This window comes from Panthera onca, chromosome B2 (genome assembly GCF_046562875.1).
Source record: "Panthera onca isolate mPanOnc1 chromosome B2, mPanOnc1 haplotype 2, whole genome shotgun sequence".
NCBI lineage: Eukaryota > Metazoa > Chordata > Mammalia > Carnivora > Felidae > Panthera > Panthera onca.
Genome location: NC_138343.1, coordinates 91,422,028 through 91,439,937, shown reverse-complemented (window position 1 = coordinate 91,439,937; position 17,910 = coordinate 91,422,028). Strand labels below are relative to the sequence as shown.

Here is a 17,910-nt window from a genome sequence, read left to right as displayed (position 1 = left end):
ACGGACACTGTTAAAAGTATTCCCAAATTCAAAGAAAGGAGGTCAGGCAAAACACTCAAGTGTTTCTTTTGAGCTAGTAACAGTAAATCACTGCACACTTATTTTTAAGAGATAGCAGGTATAATAACTTAGGCCTGAGATTTGGAAAGAAACAATGGTTAATAAGGAGGAGTGAGAAGGATGGTAAGGTAGCTATTGCCTGTCTACTGACAACACACATAAAAAGATAAAGGAAGAGTTTAGCTACCATTTTTATTTTCAAAATACAATTAATTTTGTTCTTCTGCCCATAAGAGTTTTACTCTAAGAACTACATCTTTAGGGCACCAGTGTAGAAATAAATGGAAGTGGCAACTTGCAATGATTGGGCCCTGGAGAAAAAGCAGCTCTGAAAGTGAAGCCCAGCAGGCTGATGCCCATGCACAAGCTCCTTCACTATGATGAAGGTTACATCCCATGATCTCAGGACTCCTGTTTTCAAAAAATTACTTCTCAGACACCTTTAAATAAAGATGTCTTTCTGACTTTGGAAGTTACCCTCCTGCTAATGCTAGTTTACTTGACTTCTTTAGAATAAATTTTGCTGGTTTTCTTAAAGTCACCTCTATTATTTTAATTCATAAACATAAATTGCTCTAGTGTTTTCCCTGGATTCCAAGGCAGATCTCTATCAGGAACATCAACATCTTCTTCAACATCATCAACATCATCATCTTCATCATCATCATTGTCATCAAATTTGGGTAGTCCTTTATGAAACATCTTCCTAAGGATTAGGATGTATCAGGTAGATCTAAAAATTGTTATTTTTAGACATGTTCCTTTCTTAGTCATGGCCTCTTAAGTCATTTTCTTCTATTTTGACAATATGGATACCTTGTTGTTGTTGCTGCTGCTGCTGCCGCTGTTGTTGTTGTTTTTGTATTTTATTTTTTAAAGAAAGGCAGACTGCCACGTGCAGCACCTCATTTGGATGTGTCTGGGGTCTTGGAAGCTTGACCACCCTATGTTCTCCTACTAATGGACCTTGAGAGCCTGTTTGGAGGTTCTAGCAGGGGAGTGCAGCTGCTCGTTTACCCTCGACCAAAGAAAGTCCTCCTCTATTGGGGAAAGTCGCCCTCGTTTCCTCTTGTACCCAGCACACAGCTTTGGGAGGGGTGCACATGGAGCGGTGAGGGAGAGAGATACCTGCCTAGCCAGTCAGATCAGCTGAATCAACTCCAGGGATCAATGGGGTGACATGTCGCAGCCAGACCGTCTTCACACCCAACAATATGGATTCCTAATTTACTCCACTAAATTATATTTGCTAGAGTTAGGCTGGGTTAGTTTCTTCTAGTGTTGGAAGAAAAGGCTGATACGATAAAAATATCTGTATGTGAATACCTAAAAAATATGAGCTAACATAGACTCCCCTGACACTAGTGTATCTTGGGCATCCTGGAATAACTGAGGAATGGAATTCCAGACTACATGCATTCAGTGTCAACTCTATGTGACAGTACAGCCATGCAAGTGTTCTTTTTCATTTATAGACATGGAAAGACTGAATAAACTACAGCTAATGTAGATAAAGAAAGATATTTCTATAATCATTCTTCTAAATATAAGTTAATATGGCTCAACAGAAAAAGGTTAACAACTACTCCTTTATATTTCTATTACAAGATTTTTTTTCTTTTTCACTTGAAGAAAAAATTATATTAAGAAGTCTAAACAGACAACCTTAAAACTATCTCTCTACCAATTTTCCTTCAAGTTTTGATTAAAAGCATTTATTAAATTTAATATATGAAAGCATTAAATTTCTGATAGTTTAATGCAACAAACATTGAAAATCAGTATCTCAATTGTTATCTTAGGTATTTAGGATATAAATGATTTCTTTGCTATGCATGTGTGTTTATATACAAACATATTTTGAAAGTTAGATAAAATAAACAATAAAAAGAAGTTTGCAATGACTAGGTGAATGGGTTTGGAAATTAGCAAGTGGCTTTTTGTTTTAGACTTTATCTCAAGAAAAAAATATTTCTGAAAATATCATGAGCACATTCTTATAACCCTATTTTACTGATAATGAATCTCAGTATATGTGCTGCCAAAGTGAGCATGCTGATAATGAATTTTTAAAGCATATTCCTGAAAAGAGCATCACTACCTGTGTTCAGTGGAAATATGAGATATGTAAAGCTATATACAGGCTAAAAGTCTTTAACACTGAAACAAGAGAAAAACAAAATATAGTGAGAAAATACTGGAGGCTTTTTTTACAGGATATTAGGATTTGTCTTTGTAGGTTGGACTTTGACATTTTTTCCTTTGTTTTCCTAAAATTCTATAGTTATCATGAGTCATATGCATTATTTTTATAAGAGAAAAAGAAACTTGCTAAAATTACAATGGTTAATATTTATGGAGAGGAAGAGCAATTAAAAATGGGAGTTCTTCTTCTATTTAAGCATTAATTCTGAGCATGAATTGTTTGTCAAAGTAAATCTCACACATTAATAAAAAGACCGTTAATTAAAAAACCATTAATAAAAAGATCATTAATTAAAATTGGACATATGGATGGAACTGGATTCATGATGCATTTATCTTTTCAGCAGTGCAAGAGAGTAATCTAGAATATTTTTTAATAATCTACAATCAAGATTAAATCACAAAGCAAACATAAATGTAATTGATTACCAGCTTTTGGCATTAAGCATAGGTAAACTGGATGTATTTCCAGGAATGCAAGCATTCATTTGGAGGGAAATGGTTTTATCTGCTACAGAGTTTATCAGTTCAACTATTAAGCGCCTTAAAATAAGAATAGCAGTAAGTACACACTGGGAGTTTATTACATGTTTAGTGCTTTATGTAAACAATCTATAAAACAGGTAATTAAACCCCCAGTTTAGCTATAAAAAGACAGAAGCCCTAGGTTAAGTAAATTCCTAACAAGTGATAGATATATGATTTCATGACACAACCTAGTTTATGCATTTAATCATTTTGTTAAACTGCATTGTATTGATTCAACAATCATTTATATCCACTATTAATGCTACTTTCTAATTATTTGGTCTTTATTTAATTGTTTTTGTAATAAATTATAATGAAGCATAAACTCACAGTGTTCTGAAAGCAGTCAAGGGACCTACAAAGCAAACTAATTTATTGTGTAACCTCTAATTAGTTGTAATTACAATATTTAATAAAGGAAACACCTACCTTTAGAGACAATCAAATCTTTTCACTGAACTCCACTAGTGTTGTGGTATATACAATAGGCTAATGATAATCAAAAGTATTATTCAAATGCTATCAGGAAAAATAAAATTACAATTTATTGCCAGCCCTGAACTATTATTCCACTAAAACAGATTTAATATGGAAACTGGATATAAGAAAAATAAATCATGTAACCATTCATAATTTAATTCCAATTAAGGTAGCATATCTTATTCCTACAGAACACACTCACTCATGCATGTGCATACACGTGCAGACACATTCCCTCATCTGTAAAGTTCTTTACTTATGAAAATGTTAAGGACTCTCTCTGAACACAGGAGGTCAATGAAAGTGCTTAACAGTATCCATTAGATATTTACAACTCTAGGCACTGTCAAAGTCAATAATATCCCAGCAAAAGAACTTGAATTACTTCAGAATCGACCTCTTTATGACGAAGTCATTTAGCATTAATGTTTAATCTAGTCAATATTGCTTTTTGAAAGCAATATTTTTGAGGAATCTATTATATTCAGTTTGCAACTATCAACACCTCTAAAATTTATTTTGTCTTTTTTCCGATCTATTGGGGTAGAAAAAGGGTATAAAAAAGAAAGGGTGCTTTATGAGCTGTGTTTGCTATTGGTGAATATGAGTGATGAAGTAATAAGATGATTCACTATCGAAGGGCTGATGATCCTACATTTTGCACACTTCCAAGGGGAGAAAGCAGTTCTATTTTGTCTTTAAATGAAAGTCTATACAGCAAAGATGGAAGCAGTAGTAACAGTAAACCTCATTTTGCTTTATGATATAATGAGAGAACCTACTTAACTACATATAATGTCTTTAATCAGCTCTTAATATCAAAGAACAAAGTGGTATTTTTGCTATTAGGACTTTCGGAAAAGAGATAGGAAAACAAATGAACAAAAGAATGTTCAGCTGACCAAATGTGATAATTAGCTTAAAGTGTATTTGCAACAACAGAAAATAGCACACACACCCCCACCAAAAAAAAAAAAAGAAAAAGAAATCATGGTGCATGAAAAATCAAGAACATTAACTGCCAAGGGCATAGGGTATTCTGGATTAAGTACAAGTTTCACAGTATTCACTTTAGCTAATGGATAATCTAAAAGGATAATATGTTTTTGTTGATACTCTAAAGTTTGATTCCCCCCTACAAACACACACACACACACACACACACACACACACACACACTAAACATGATTAATAGATCTTTCTTAGCCACAATCCCAATTAAAATAATTTCCTCAAATAATTTACAAAGCAGAGAAACTGGGTGTTTTGTTTGTTTGTACATTTGTTTTAGAAATACCGAATGATGCTTTTATGCTGCAACTTACATAGAAGTTTTCATCTTAATTTTTTAACTAACAAATAAAACATTACAAGTTTTAAGTGACAATTTTTATATTTATCTAAGCCTACATTTTTACGTCCAAAAATATGCCTTTCCAAGTCCCTTGCAAATTGTTGCCTAACCAGTGGCTATAAACTCTTACAGTGACAATTATCCATTATGCAGTACTTGACAGGCCAGCTCTACGTTGCTCTATTAACTGACTTTGAGTTTTCTCACTCCCTGTGGGGCCCTCTAGGCTAAGATTGATGAGGTGCAATGTGGTGTTTGAGCTGCCATGCTGACTTGACAAACAGCAAGAGTGGTCCCTGCACAGAGTGGAGGAGGGAGGGCAGAAGAGAGACAGAACCACAGTGTATCCTGGAATGACAACAGCCTCATGCACTTGCCTTTCAAGGCAATTAAAACATTGTTTCTCAGATTTTACACTTCAAACACAAAACTTCTTTCTTCAATTAGAGTCCCAAAGCTTCATTGGTACATATTGAAAATTAGAGAGGGATTAAACTTTTGTCCCTCAGACATTTTAGAGAAGCGGAGATAAAAGTTGCTGCTCTTTCGAAGTTTAAATACACTGAAACTCTAATAACTTCTTACAATTCCCCAAATGGTGTTATCGCTTACTTTTTAACTATTGAATTCACTCTGGCAGAGCTAAGGTAATAAAACCCATCATCGTCTAATTTTCCCAGACAGCTTGATAGAACCAATGTTCTTAGTATAGATAAAGTGTAATGAAGCACTTTCTTTCCCATAGGAAAGTCTTCAACTCATATGCTTTGATGCCAACTAGCCTTCACATCTGCTGTTTCACCATTGATAGCTGTAACTTGGCATGCTAAACTAGTGTCTGATGAAGCAGCTTTACTCAAAGGCACCATTTTATTTCTTGCAATGGGAACATAGTAAAATGGTGTTGGTTTCCTGTAGGCCTTATGCAAATCCCTGTAATAAACATAGGATCAGGCCTCACATACAATAAATTGTGTGTTAGTGAGGATGGGGGAGAGAGACAATCTCCCTGGGTGAAAGTAACCCCCTCACTATGCCAATAATTTAAATGTATTATAAAAAATTGGTTTAATATTAATTTCAAACATGACTAATATCAAAACCATATTAGATACTAATAAAAATATAACAACACTTTTAAAATACCAACTTTGTTTTTTTAAACAAAATTTTGCTATTTAACCTAATGTTAACATTGATCCATTACCTATAACTCATATCTTAAAAGCAATAATGAAGAAAAAAAAAATATTTGGGAGAAAAGAGAAATGGTATGGCTACAAAAATCTTTGCTAAGATATTTCTTTTAGATTTCTAGAAAAGCTGCCTGATGAAAAACAAAGAAACCATCAACTTAGACAGATGAGTATTTCAGTAACAATATTAATCACTAATCTAAACAGACTGCTAGGATACATTGGTGTTCAATCACATAAAGCTTTCAGGGTTTGTTTCATTAAATATGCAGAGAAATCAAAACAATAAACCAGATTATATGTGAACTTGAATACATGAAACAAAGAATTCAAAATAAAGTTTCTATTTTTTCTATGTAATCATTGAGTCATTACTTAATTAGTAACTTGCAAGCAAGTTGGCAAGAACAGTTTTTGGCTTGGAAACTTAAGTATATCTGGTTTTCCATCACCCACATTAGAGCCATGTGTGATGAGTATTCGGTTTCAGTATAGATATGCAGAGAGATAATGAGGAATTCCAAAGGAACACAAAAAAAGATATCAATTAGAATTGCGTAATAATTTGTCCCCATCAGTTAACATAGGTGCATTTTTTCCACAAGGAAGGAGTGACAGTAGTTCACCAAATACTACAGAATAGTCCTGTCAGCTCAGGAAACAAAACTACAGGAGCCCAAATCTCAAACTGTTGTGCAGAATCTAACTCGATATATAATTACGAAGTAAGGTACTTCACTGCTTCTTAATCTGGTCCCAATTATAAACACAAAAGTCACATATATAATAATCCTTCCAAGACTTTAATATGCCTGCTTACTGGTCTCTAATTTCTCCTCCCTCCCGCACAGTGGACGAACCTGCAATAAGACTTACAAAGAAAAGGTGAATGTATTCACTCCCTAGTTACCACAGAATATATATTTTCTCAACTTTTACTCAGAGACACAACGAAGGTCAGGATTTACTCCACCATAATTCCCCGAGAAAGGAGAAAGCTCTAGCTGTCTTCATCCTGCTACAAGTCAATCCTTATGCCTACCAACTGGGGACTTCCAGGAACAGTGTCAGAAATGATGTAATTAGATTATTCACTCTCAGCAAATCTCTTTTGAACAAAAGGTAAATAATTTGAAAGAAGTAAGAGTACATTCAACAGATTTATCATCATTTCATGCTTCTGTCTGATATTTTGTGAATTCTGGGTTTCAGAACAAAAGAATACCCAAACTAATATGAAAGAAATGAAGTAAATGCAATTAGTTATTAAATACAGATGCCAATAATGAAGGGATTATTTATATTTCAGACAGGGTTAATTTAACCCTTCCTGCATACTGGAATCACCAAAAGAAGTTATAAAAAAAACTCAGATAACAAGAATCTCACCTCCAAATATTTTTAATTCCTTGGCTTGGAGATGGGTCTGGGCCTCAGTATTCTCTAAGAATCATTCTAATGTTCTAATGTGCAAGCAGGTTGAGACTACTGATTTGAACAAAGGGATGTTTTAAGGATTTTTGAAACTTAGTGAACAATATACCCAAATAGGACAAAATAATGACTATCCCTTGAAAAAGAAAAATTGACGTAAAAATCAAGACTATCTTCTTGCTTGTCAGAATAACGTGATCGCCTACCACAGATAAGACCATATTCCTATATGACATCCATGCTGTCCAGTCCCAATGCTTGCAGCCCACCCACATCTACTATTTTGATAGATAAAAGACTGGCCCCATAAGCTGAAGTAGTGCTTTAACTGAGGACATGGATAAGTAGTCAGTATCGCTAACTTTATTTATCAACAAATAAAAACTGTTAAGTCATAAAACTTTGATGCCAATATACATGTGCTCATATTAATATTCCAGTTTTAAACTAGTTTCTAGGTACAGAGACTATAGCCCCCATGTGAAACCCAAAGCTGAAATTTGAGATCTAAATTATTGAGGAGAAAAGGGCAGTGTCATTGCTAAGCATAAATTGACTCCAAGTAAAGAAAAATGACTTGAAAGCAAAACTAGGTGGCAAGTTAGTAACACCTGTATAAACGGGACAACTCTTTTACAAGCAAATATGTAAGAAATAATCCCTGTACTTACTGAGGTACGATAATGAATTTCTAATTATTATATTGTCAAAGAATCCCTCCTGGATAGTGGTGGAAAATAATTAAAATACATATAGTAGTAAATTTGGTATGCAGTGAAAGACATATCCAGTTTCTATCCACATGCAGATAAATAGTTATTGAACCCTTTCTTTGTGATGACCATACTTAACTGGGAATTTACTACATAAACTATGAAAGGCATTTAAAGAATAAGTTCTGGAGATCTAATATACAGCATTGTGATTAAAGTTAGGAATACTGTATTATAAACTTCAAAGTTGCTAACAGACTAGATTTCAATTGTGATAATGATTTGATGGTAGATGTTAGCTAATGCTACAGTGATAATCATACTACAATATATCAATTCATCAAATCAACACATTATACACCTTAAACTTAAACAAGATAAGTCAATTATATCTCAATAAAAAATAAAATGAATTCAAAAGTCATTTTAGATTATCTTTCTCGTCGTTGTAACTATTTTAGGTCAATTTTATGCATATACAAAATGAAACTTTCAAAATATTGTACCACCAATATAGCAAGAGGAAACTAAAGACTCATTTCAGAAAAACCCCTTTGCAATGTGAAAAGTACACTACAGATGCCATTTTGAAAATTTACTTCTGCAATGTATAAATCTTTTCATGGTAAATATATTATACTTTCATTGCTACTGCTGCTTTAAATAAAAACAACAAACAAAAATTACGTTTTTGAGAAATAAAGAATAATATGAAAAATGTCTAATGAATGGTATATGTTTCTAAATCCATTTATTAAGTACATGCAGTAAACTGCCAAATTTTTTTACATTCTATCTCTCAACTCAAAAACTACTTCTGTTCTTCTGGCATTTAAGAAGCAAAACTCACTCAAGCTTTTGAAAAATCATTGCAGGCATGCCACACAAGCAATTCAGGCTTAAAAACCTATACTGCCATCCCAGCATAATTTAATTTTAGAAGACCATTGAACTGATAAGCTCAGAATAAGCAGCAGATTATAAAGAACATGTTATAACTATATCTGCCCCAGTGGCTTAAAGCAAATGTTTTAGAAATTTAATATGATCAAACAGTTGGGGTCATGTGGGTGAGCCAAAATGACTAATGCACTTAATTCTTCTGAGTAATGATGGTTATGCCATCATATCTTTAGCTATTACTTTTATTGTTGATACTACGAGTCCCTTGGTTATTGCTTTCATAATTAATAAGTCACTTAACCTCTCCATGGCCCAGTTTCCTCATCTGTTAAATGAGCATAATGATAATTGCTTCCTACCTTCCTCAGGGGTTGCAGTAAAGATTAATGAGTTGGCATTTAGAAAGTACTTTGAGTTCTCCTAAAGAGGGAGACTATGCACAAAGAAAAATAAAACAAAATCCTCTGTGGCTAAGTACCAAAACATAAAACTTTTCCTCCAGATGGATTAATCCACTTGCTTATATTCCTAACACTACAACCTATACTTCCAAATAAACTGACTTTTAACCAAAAGTTAAAAATGGAAATGCCATAGAGAGCTACATATTTTGAAAAAAAAAAAAACAAAAAACTTTTTTAGTTCTACAGATTAGCAAAATTTGAAAATAATCACACAATCTACCTAAAACTCTCTGTCATAGGTTTTCCATCAATGGATGGTATAGTCATTGTGCCATGGGATAACTGTACAGAATTAGGTAAAAGAAGTGAGTTGGTACCATAAAGAGAACCTAAATATGAAACACTAATTTAGGGTCACATACTAAATTACAATGAAATCATTAGAGAGAAAATTGGGAAATAGGAATCAATGAAAATAGGGGGAAATAATATTTTTAAAGTGTGCCTTGTAGTAAGTTAAAAGATTGAAATGCAGTAATAATCTTTTGGACTTGGCCAAAGAAATGTCTACACAAAATGACAAAATATTCAAGGAATCAGCTAGTTACTTCCAGCTACATGGGATAAGGTAGTACAACAAAGAGATCACTCATCAGAAGAACAACAAAGAGAAGGAGGAGAGGGAAGAAATAATTTAAAAGAACTGGGCTGTTTGCAACCAGTACTTAGAGGTGATATTGTAGAGTTAGAATTTGCATGGTTGGGTAATTTTAAGCATTCCTAGTCTTCAGTGTCTCAAGTCAGTAAAAGTTCTCTGAATTGTTCCAACATGGCACCATTTCGTAACTAAAGAACAAATTATGCACGTTGCTCGAGGTACTTCGTTCAGCCCTCTGAAAAAGTTAAGGCAATGCCTTGTAGATTTTCTCCTCCAGCAAAGAGCTTCTATTCCAAAGTAACAATTAGTTTAGAGAGAGGCACATTTGAAAAAGAACTGTCCCTGTGGTTTTAGATTATAAATGGACTCACTTGGATACATTTGAAGGCCACAAATGTTTAGCCAAAATGGTATTGGCAAAAGCACTGTCACCCTGGTGTAAGAGAAACAGAGTCTGTTCAAAATGTACTAAAGTCTCTGGCCTTCCAAGTTTCTAGAAATAGGACTGCTGACTTGTAAGCTAAATAAAGGTTTATGTTACATGCCACTAAGAGATTTTTGCTGTTTGTCAAGCAACATCATTGTGGCAGTCGATAACTAATAAAGCCCAAACCATATGCAAAGCCTGTGCAGGGAACTAGAGATTCAAACGTGAATGATATAGGTTCAATCCCTGCTATGCAGTGTGGTATAGAAACACAGGAACCAAGAAGACAGCTTGGGTTGAAAATTCAATAAGGACCGAAGTAAAAGGTGCTCAGAGAATATAAAGGAGTACCTTACCCAAACTGAGTAGAACAGGTAGGGGAAGGATCGTGAAAATTTGATAAGTGAGGCATGAATTAGTATCTAAGGAATAAAGAGAATATAACCAATTTGGTTATAAGAAGGGACAGGGATGGTAAAAAAAATGTGTAACAGGCATTGGAGAAGGAGGTGCATCATTTACTTGTGACAAACCTGGGAGTAGCTGCAAGTGTGAGAGCAAGTGGCTATAAAAGAAGCCAGACCATGATGATGAGGCAAACAAAGGCAAGAAAAATGTAACATAAATTAAATCTCCTTACAGCTTGCAGCCCACTGACACTTACCTGAAACATGTAGAGCGTGACCTTCCTCAAAGAACTCATGGCTGCCCTACTTCATGTTTTTGTTTTATTGAAGACCAGAAGTAACCTAATCTTAACAAGAGCTAGCCCCTCAAGGTTCTAAAAGCCTTGCTTTCAAATTCCTTAGAGACTTATACTATCCCTAACTCCCTCTAACTTAAAAGTATATAATCAACCCCAGGGCAGCTCTTTCTGCCCATAGGTCCTGTCCCCATATTTAATAAAATCATCTTTTTGCACCAAAGACGTCTCAAGGATTCCTTTTTCACCATTCGCTCAAGACTCTCAACAATGAGGTGTCTACAAACACACTGAGAAGCCAGGTTTATACCCTAAAGCAAAGGGGAGAGGGCAATTTTGGAGGACTTTAAGTCACTCTGGTAGCAGCATAGAGAACAATACAGACAAAATTGGGAGAAAGAAAAGTTAAATGGTTACTACAAAACCCTAGACAGAGATGACACTAGTTTTCATAACCAGGACAGTAAACAGTAAACAGTAAACTGTAAAGGAAACAGTAAAGGAAATAGATATATAGGAGATAGAATGGACAGGTGCAGGCAGTGCTTGGAGATATAGGAAATATGTTTAAGATTTAACACAGTTCTTACCACATAAGAGATGATCGGTAATTATTTCTTGAATAAAAATTTGATATCTTACAAATGAACATGTAATTGAGAACATAAGGTGAATGGCAATACTGCCTAAAATAAGACATCTTGGTCATTAGGTTAAAAAAAAGTTAAAGTTAAGGACAAATATTTTTTATATTAAATATTTTTATAGTCCCCTTTACCTATGGTTTGCAATAAATTCCCCAAAGAATTGTTAAATGCACCTCAATATACCGTTTCAAACTACACAGTCTAGAAAAGAGCTCTCATAGTTTCTTTTTATTTCACTTACCAAATTACATCCTCTTCATGACAATAATTATCAGAAGACTGAAGCAATTTCAATTAGATAAACATGATGTGATCTCTTCTTAAATCTATTTCAAAATTATTTATCCTACTGTGGGCCATAGAGACATAATTTACTTGACTATGTTTAAAATCATCCTAAATTCTGAATATTTTTAATTAGCCATGTATTTTAGTGATGCTAATATATAACCTCCGTCAAGCATTTACTAGATGGTTAGCAAACGTGTACAGCTTTCATTTAATATTCAAATAATAGTTTCAGAATGGTCCTGTTAGTCATTCCAATGTAGAAATGAGGCGTCAGAGGTTTACAAGTAATAGTATCTTACCTAAATACAGCCAATACGTGGTGGAGCCAGGAATCAAGCCCCAGTTTCTCTGATTTCAGTTTTTTTTTTTCATTCATAACAACTATTCTGAATTTTAGATTTTATTTTCAGAAGCATTAGGTGATATGCATTGTATGTTTGATACTATTTAAATTTCTTACAATATATGGCAGAACTTTTTAAAATAACCATAAAAAAGTATCTCCTTTGATACCATCTTTTTTGGAAGGACAGACTGTATTTGTATACATAGCAAGCTTGAGATTTCAGGTAGACCAAACCCAGAGAGAGAATTATCAGGAATTGGAAAACCTGAGTCATGCGTTGCATAGAAGCAAAGTGATTCAGCACCACTTTGTAAAACATAGGACTCACTGAAAATACAGGGATTCTCAAAAGAAACCATAACACCTACAGGCTCTCACTGAGTTATTTTTGAACATGTAATCTATATGTATTCATTCTCCTAATCTTTATACTTCGGGAGAAAAGAATGTGCTTGTTGCTTAGTAACATTCTGTGTAGTGTTCCGCTCTGGGGTGAGATTTCAGTTGTACTACACCAAGTCCCCAGATTCCGAGAAGGAGGTTTTGACAACTCCTTTATTGTTTTTCAATGAAATCCCTGGGCCTTCAGCTATTTTATCATTAAAATATGATTAAGAATATATATTGGTGATGTCATACAGTTTTCTGCTGTTTATAAAGAATAACTCTGAAGAACTGCCATCTGCTCAATTTTGAGTTACTTTACCAGTCATGACTTTACATTTATCCCTGGGAAGAATGCGCATGGAGTGTAATGGATATAAAAGAAGAGAAGAAAGAACTCTTCTTGAAGACAATATACACGTAAGCTCAATAAACAAAGTCAAGCATGTTCTTTGGAAAAAGGATTATTTAATATTATAGAATGGCATAACTCTGTGTTTTTGCAATACTGAGGACTTACCCCTTTAAGGTCAGGTATCTTGAGCCAGCTCTTCTTGCTTGTGGTAACAAAATTATACCATTCTTTAAAATAATTTTCTGGAACTGAGCATTCCAGAACAATTAACTAACAGCAGGGTCTTGTTAAATTTGTAAAAACAAGATGGAAATTCCTTTAGAAATCAATGCCTTAAGGGTGCTTCCTAGAGTGTTTGTATGCATTGCTGTTAATTAAGAAATAAAAGAATGGTATCAAATGTAAATAGAATACACACACTAGTCCCTGGTTCATTGTGAAGTTGAAAAATGAGCATGCAATTACTTTAATTCCAGATTGTTAAGGAATATATATATTTTTAAATTTTACACCCATGGCTGGTATAAGTGTATAATTTAACAAACTAAAATATGAAGTTGAAATTAGTATCATTTAGGGGTACACTAAAATAACTAAAGAGAAGTCAATATTTAATGTATTCTTTTAAATTCTAATTTTTTTTTCTAATTTTAAAGTAAGAATTCAGCATCTGATAAGGTTATCAACATAAGGTAATTGTCAACTTAGTGATTATCACTGTGTGGTTTTTACTGTGACTAGTATGGATTCCAGAAGGCCTTAATTCTACAGAAAGAATGTCTGTGCTGTTGGAAACAGAAAATTGTTCTATGCCAATTTTCTCTTGGTGCTAGAGGTACCCTTGCATGCGAGAGAGAAAACAAGGGCTGAAAGAGTAAGAAGAAAAGTCAATAGCAAAGAAAAGTGAAGGTAGGCAAAAAAAAAAAAAGAAACTAATACTGCATAATTTACCTAAAAAAATTAAAATTAAAAAAATTATTTAATAATTTTTAAAAAGAAAGAGAAAATTGAAAAGACTGAAAAGACAAAATAAAGGGGGAGAGAATAAGCTGAAAGATAAGAAAAAAATAATTTTTTTAAGTTGATTTTCTAGAGATAAACCTTGCTCATGGTATAAAAGAAATTTGAAACAAGATATTTGAGTCTTCTGGAATATAAAAAATAAAATGAAAACTCTGATGTATTTTTGAAACAGAAATAGTAACTTCTGATGTCAATCAAATCACTTGGTTTAGATACTTGGTGTTTTTTAACAAACTCTATTCAAAAGTCTCTTGAATACTATAATAATTTTAATGCATCCCACATTCACTCCCTACAAAGTTACTGACACATACAATGTGCATTTAGCATTTCAACAGATGATTTCCTTTTCTAAAAAAAACCAAAAATAAAACAAAAAAAAAAACAAAAAAAAACAAAACAAAACAAAAAAACGTTATATAAGAAAAGCTATCTTTATTAATTCTGAATATTCAATGGGGAAAATTGATCAGTTGTAATTAATATAGTCAAATGGCACTTACTGATCATAATATTTTGCTCATTTTTGGTTACTCAACAAATTTGATTAAATAATAATGATTTTCCAAATAAATGTAAAATACACATTTTAAGCTTTCATCTAGCCATATGAGATATTCACTCTGAAAATAATTACATTTTAAGAATTATATAGGTTTGACTAAACAATCAATCTATCTCATTCTTTGGATATTTATGTCCTCCAGAACTCTAGAAAAAGAGATGATTTAGTTTTGTGAGAATTTTTACAACAAAAATTATATAATTTTTGGCAAAGTTTGTGTTTTAAGTAGCATAAAACCCAGTTCCATGATTGTTGATATAGTCATCCAACTAAACTATGATCTCCTTAAAAGTGAGAAATAGATGTTATTTGCTCTAGAAGACCAATATGTAATGCAATTTCTGGTACTCAACAGGTACGTGATGAATGTTTGATGAGAGAATTTATTTTATAGTTTGATTCAACTATTTAAAAAAGTTACCACTTCTGCATACTTAAACTTCCTATTACATTTGTAAGAACAGTGAAGGAAAATACCAATGCTTAAAATTTTGCCTGACATACAAGGAATTTAAAAAGACTTAGTACGCTTAGCATAAGTCATACAGAGAAAGACAGATACCACATGTTTCACTCTTATGTGGATCCTGAGAAACTCAACAGAAGACCATGGGGGAGGGGAAGAAAAAAAACAAAGGTTAGAGAGGGAGGGAGCCAAAACATAAGAGTCTCTTAAAAACTGAGAACAAACTGAGGGTTGATGGGGGATGGGAGGGAGGAGAGGGTGGGTGAGGGGCATTGAGGAGGGCACCTGTTGGGATGAGCACTGGGTGTTGTACGGAAACCAATTTGACAATAAATTGCATATTAAAACAACAACAACAATAACAACATCAAAACAAAACAAAAAGACTTGGTACAATATAAAAGAAATTACGGAGTGATATTGACTCCCTGAAGTGAAATCACCTGATTTAGAGTATAGTATTTTGGCCCAATGAGATCAGCTGGAGTAAGAAGAAAGGGAAAATAAAGAGGGTAAGATACTCTATATGCCTGGAACCTGGTTCAAGCACTTTTCCATTCAAGTGTTCCACAGGGCTGTCCCTCTGGAAACCATTATGAGTTCAGGGTTATAGCTCATTTTCAAACTCTGTGCCTTACAGAACATTAGATGAATGTGCATCAACAAGAATTGTTTTGGCTTATTTCTATCATTTATTTTCCTTCTTTTTCTGTACGCTTGTAAACAAGCCTTGTTTCACCTTAACAGAAAGAAATGTGTTTATAAGAATATTATGTATGTATGTAATCATTCTATTCCTCTGGAACAGCTAAGCCTGGTAGAGTCTGAATCTAATACTATTTAATATATATTAACCAATATATATTAATATATAATCAATACATTGTGTTAATATATTTATTACATTAGGCATATATTGATATATATTATATATTAACTATATATATTTAATGTAATTAATATACTAATATAGTAATATATACTAATAAATGTACAGACATTTACATTCAAAGATAAAACCTTGTTGAGAAAAAAAAATGTTGCCGTGGGCAGAATTGCCTTCGAACAAAAAGGGAATACTTGCAAAGCAAGAACTCCTTGCCATTTGCAAGTATTAAAATGTTTTGCCTTAATGACCGTGTATTTAGTTGTACACATACCCCTCCATCCCCTGAGGATTCCTGATTATTTTTTACTATTGATTATTATTGATTGTTGATTATTGAGGATTATTGACTATTGATTATTCTTCACAAATTACAGTGTTGCTACATCCTTACATCCATTAAGAGAGGGAGATTTGTTTGCACTCTATCATTTTAATATGTAAATTGTAGACAATCAGTAGGACTTACCTTGAAAAAAGTCATGGTTGCACCATCCTCCACCGCACCATACTCTATCTTGGTTTGTTTAGCTAAATCATCAGCAGAGTCAATAGGGGATTCCATGCGCTCCACTGTCAGAAAGGCGGCTAAGTTAGCAGTATACGAAGAAATGATGATAAGTGTGAAAAACCACCAAATGCCTCCCACTATCCTGGTGGAGAGCGCTTTGGGCATGAGCTCAGAACCTAACAGAGATTGGGGGGAAAAGGTGAAACGAATACAGAGAATTTGATCAGCAGTCAGGTACTTTTGGTCACAGTGGCAGAATGGAATCACTGTGTAATAAAAGCTTAAATCATAGGTTCACATATTGCTTTAGAAAGCAAGCAACAACCACTGGGAGAGCAGAGGCTAATTTCAGATAATAAACCGTCTCTTAGGACACTTGTTAAGTATAGTGGCAGGAGACTTAAGTTCTATCTGAGACAGGACAGATTAGTAATAACCCTTATAAAAATAGCATTAAAAGGGAGAAAAAAAAATATCTCTAGTTTATAAACTACTTGTATGGCTTTTCATATTCTTGTTAATTACTTTGGTTTTAGAAGAAATGATTTAACATACATTCAATCCCATTTCTTAACACGCTTTATATAAAGTTTCATTTTTTGATGTGCATGAAAGCATAAATTTTGTCTATTTTGCCATTTTAAAAAATTATGTGTTACAAAAATAAATTTCAATTACCTATATTCCTTGAGATATGAGGTTTTAGTCCAGGTTTATTTTGAAATAAGGTAGTAAATTATTTCCTTATGTACAAACAAATGTCTCCCATCACTATAGTTATCCTCAATGAGAAGAATCAGAATCAGAATAAACATATTGTCACAAATTTATTTTTACATATATATAAATATTTCATAAATATATTACAAACATGGCTGGAGTTGCCTGCTCATGCTATTAATAAGAGAACGGGATCCAAGAATTCTATTTTACTTTTGATTACTATTGATTTAATTAATTTAGATTTTAAAATAAAATCCTGACAATTTTAAAATCAAGCCTTATAGCTTTACAACATTGTTTAAATTATGTACACTATTTACAGTCTTAATGTGTAAATGAATACATATCAGCATGCATGATTTTTTTAATAAGAAAAGTATACTAAATTTATGAATATATGTAATATATTACTATGCACTTTTAATCATTTTAAATCCAAAATCAAGAAAGCATTGGCTACAAATTAATTTTTAATAGGGTTTGAGTAAAATGGAATGAAGCAAAGATGGACTCCATTTGCTGATTTGTTGACAGTCAGATCTTTCATATAATCACTGATGCAGTAAGGCAACACATCTTTGGATGGAATGAAAAATGCAACAAATCATTCATGTTAACATTGAAAAAAAAGCGGTATCATGACCAGAA

General features: G+C 33.2%; 1 protein-coding gene across 4 annotated transcripts in view; it reads right to left on the bottom strand.

Moving 5' to 3' along the window:
• GRIK2 (glutamate ionotropic receptor kainate type subunit 2) overlaps positions 1–17,910 on the bottom strand; it is a 648,000-nt gene that overhangs the window by 110,853 nt on the left and 519,237 nt on the right. For all 4 annotated transcript variants that reach the window (XM_081795767.1, XM_081795769.1, XM_081795768.1 and 1 more), the window contains exon 13: positions 16,498–16,715. In XM_081795767.1, the coding sequence (XP_081651893.1) occupies positions 16,498–16,715 (218 nt within the window). The remainder of the gene's footprint in view (positions 1–16,497; positions 16,716–17,910) is intronic.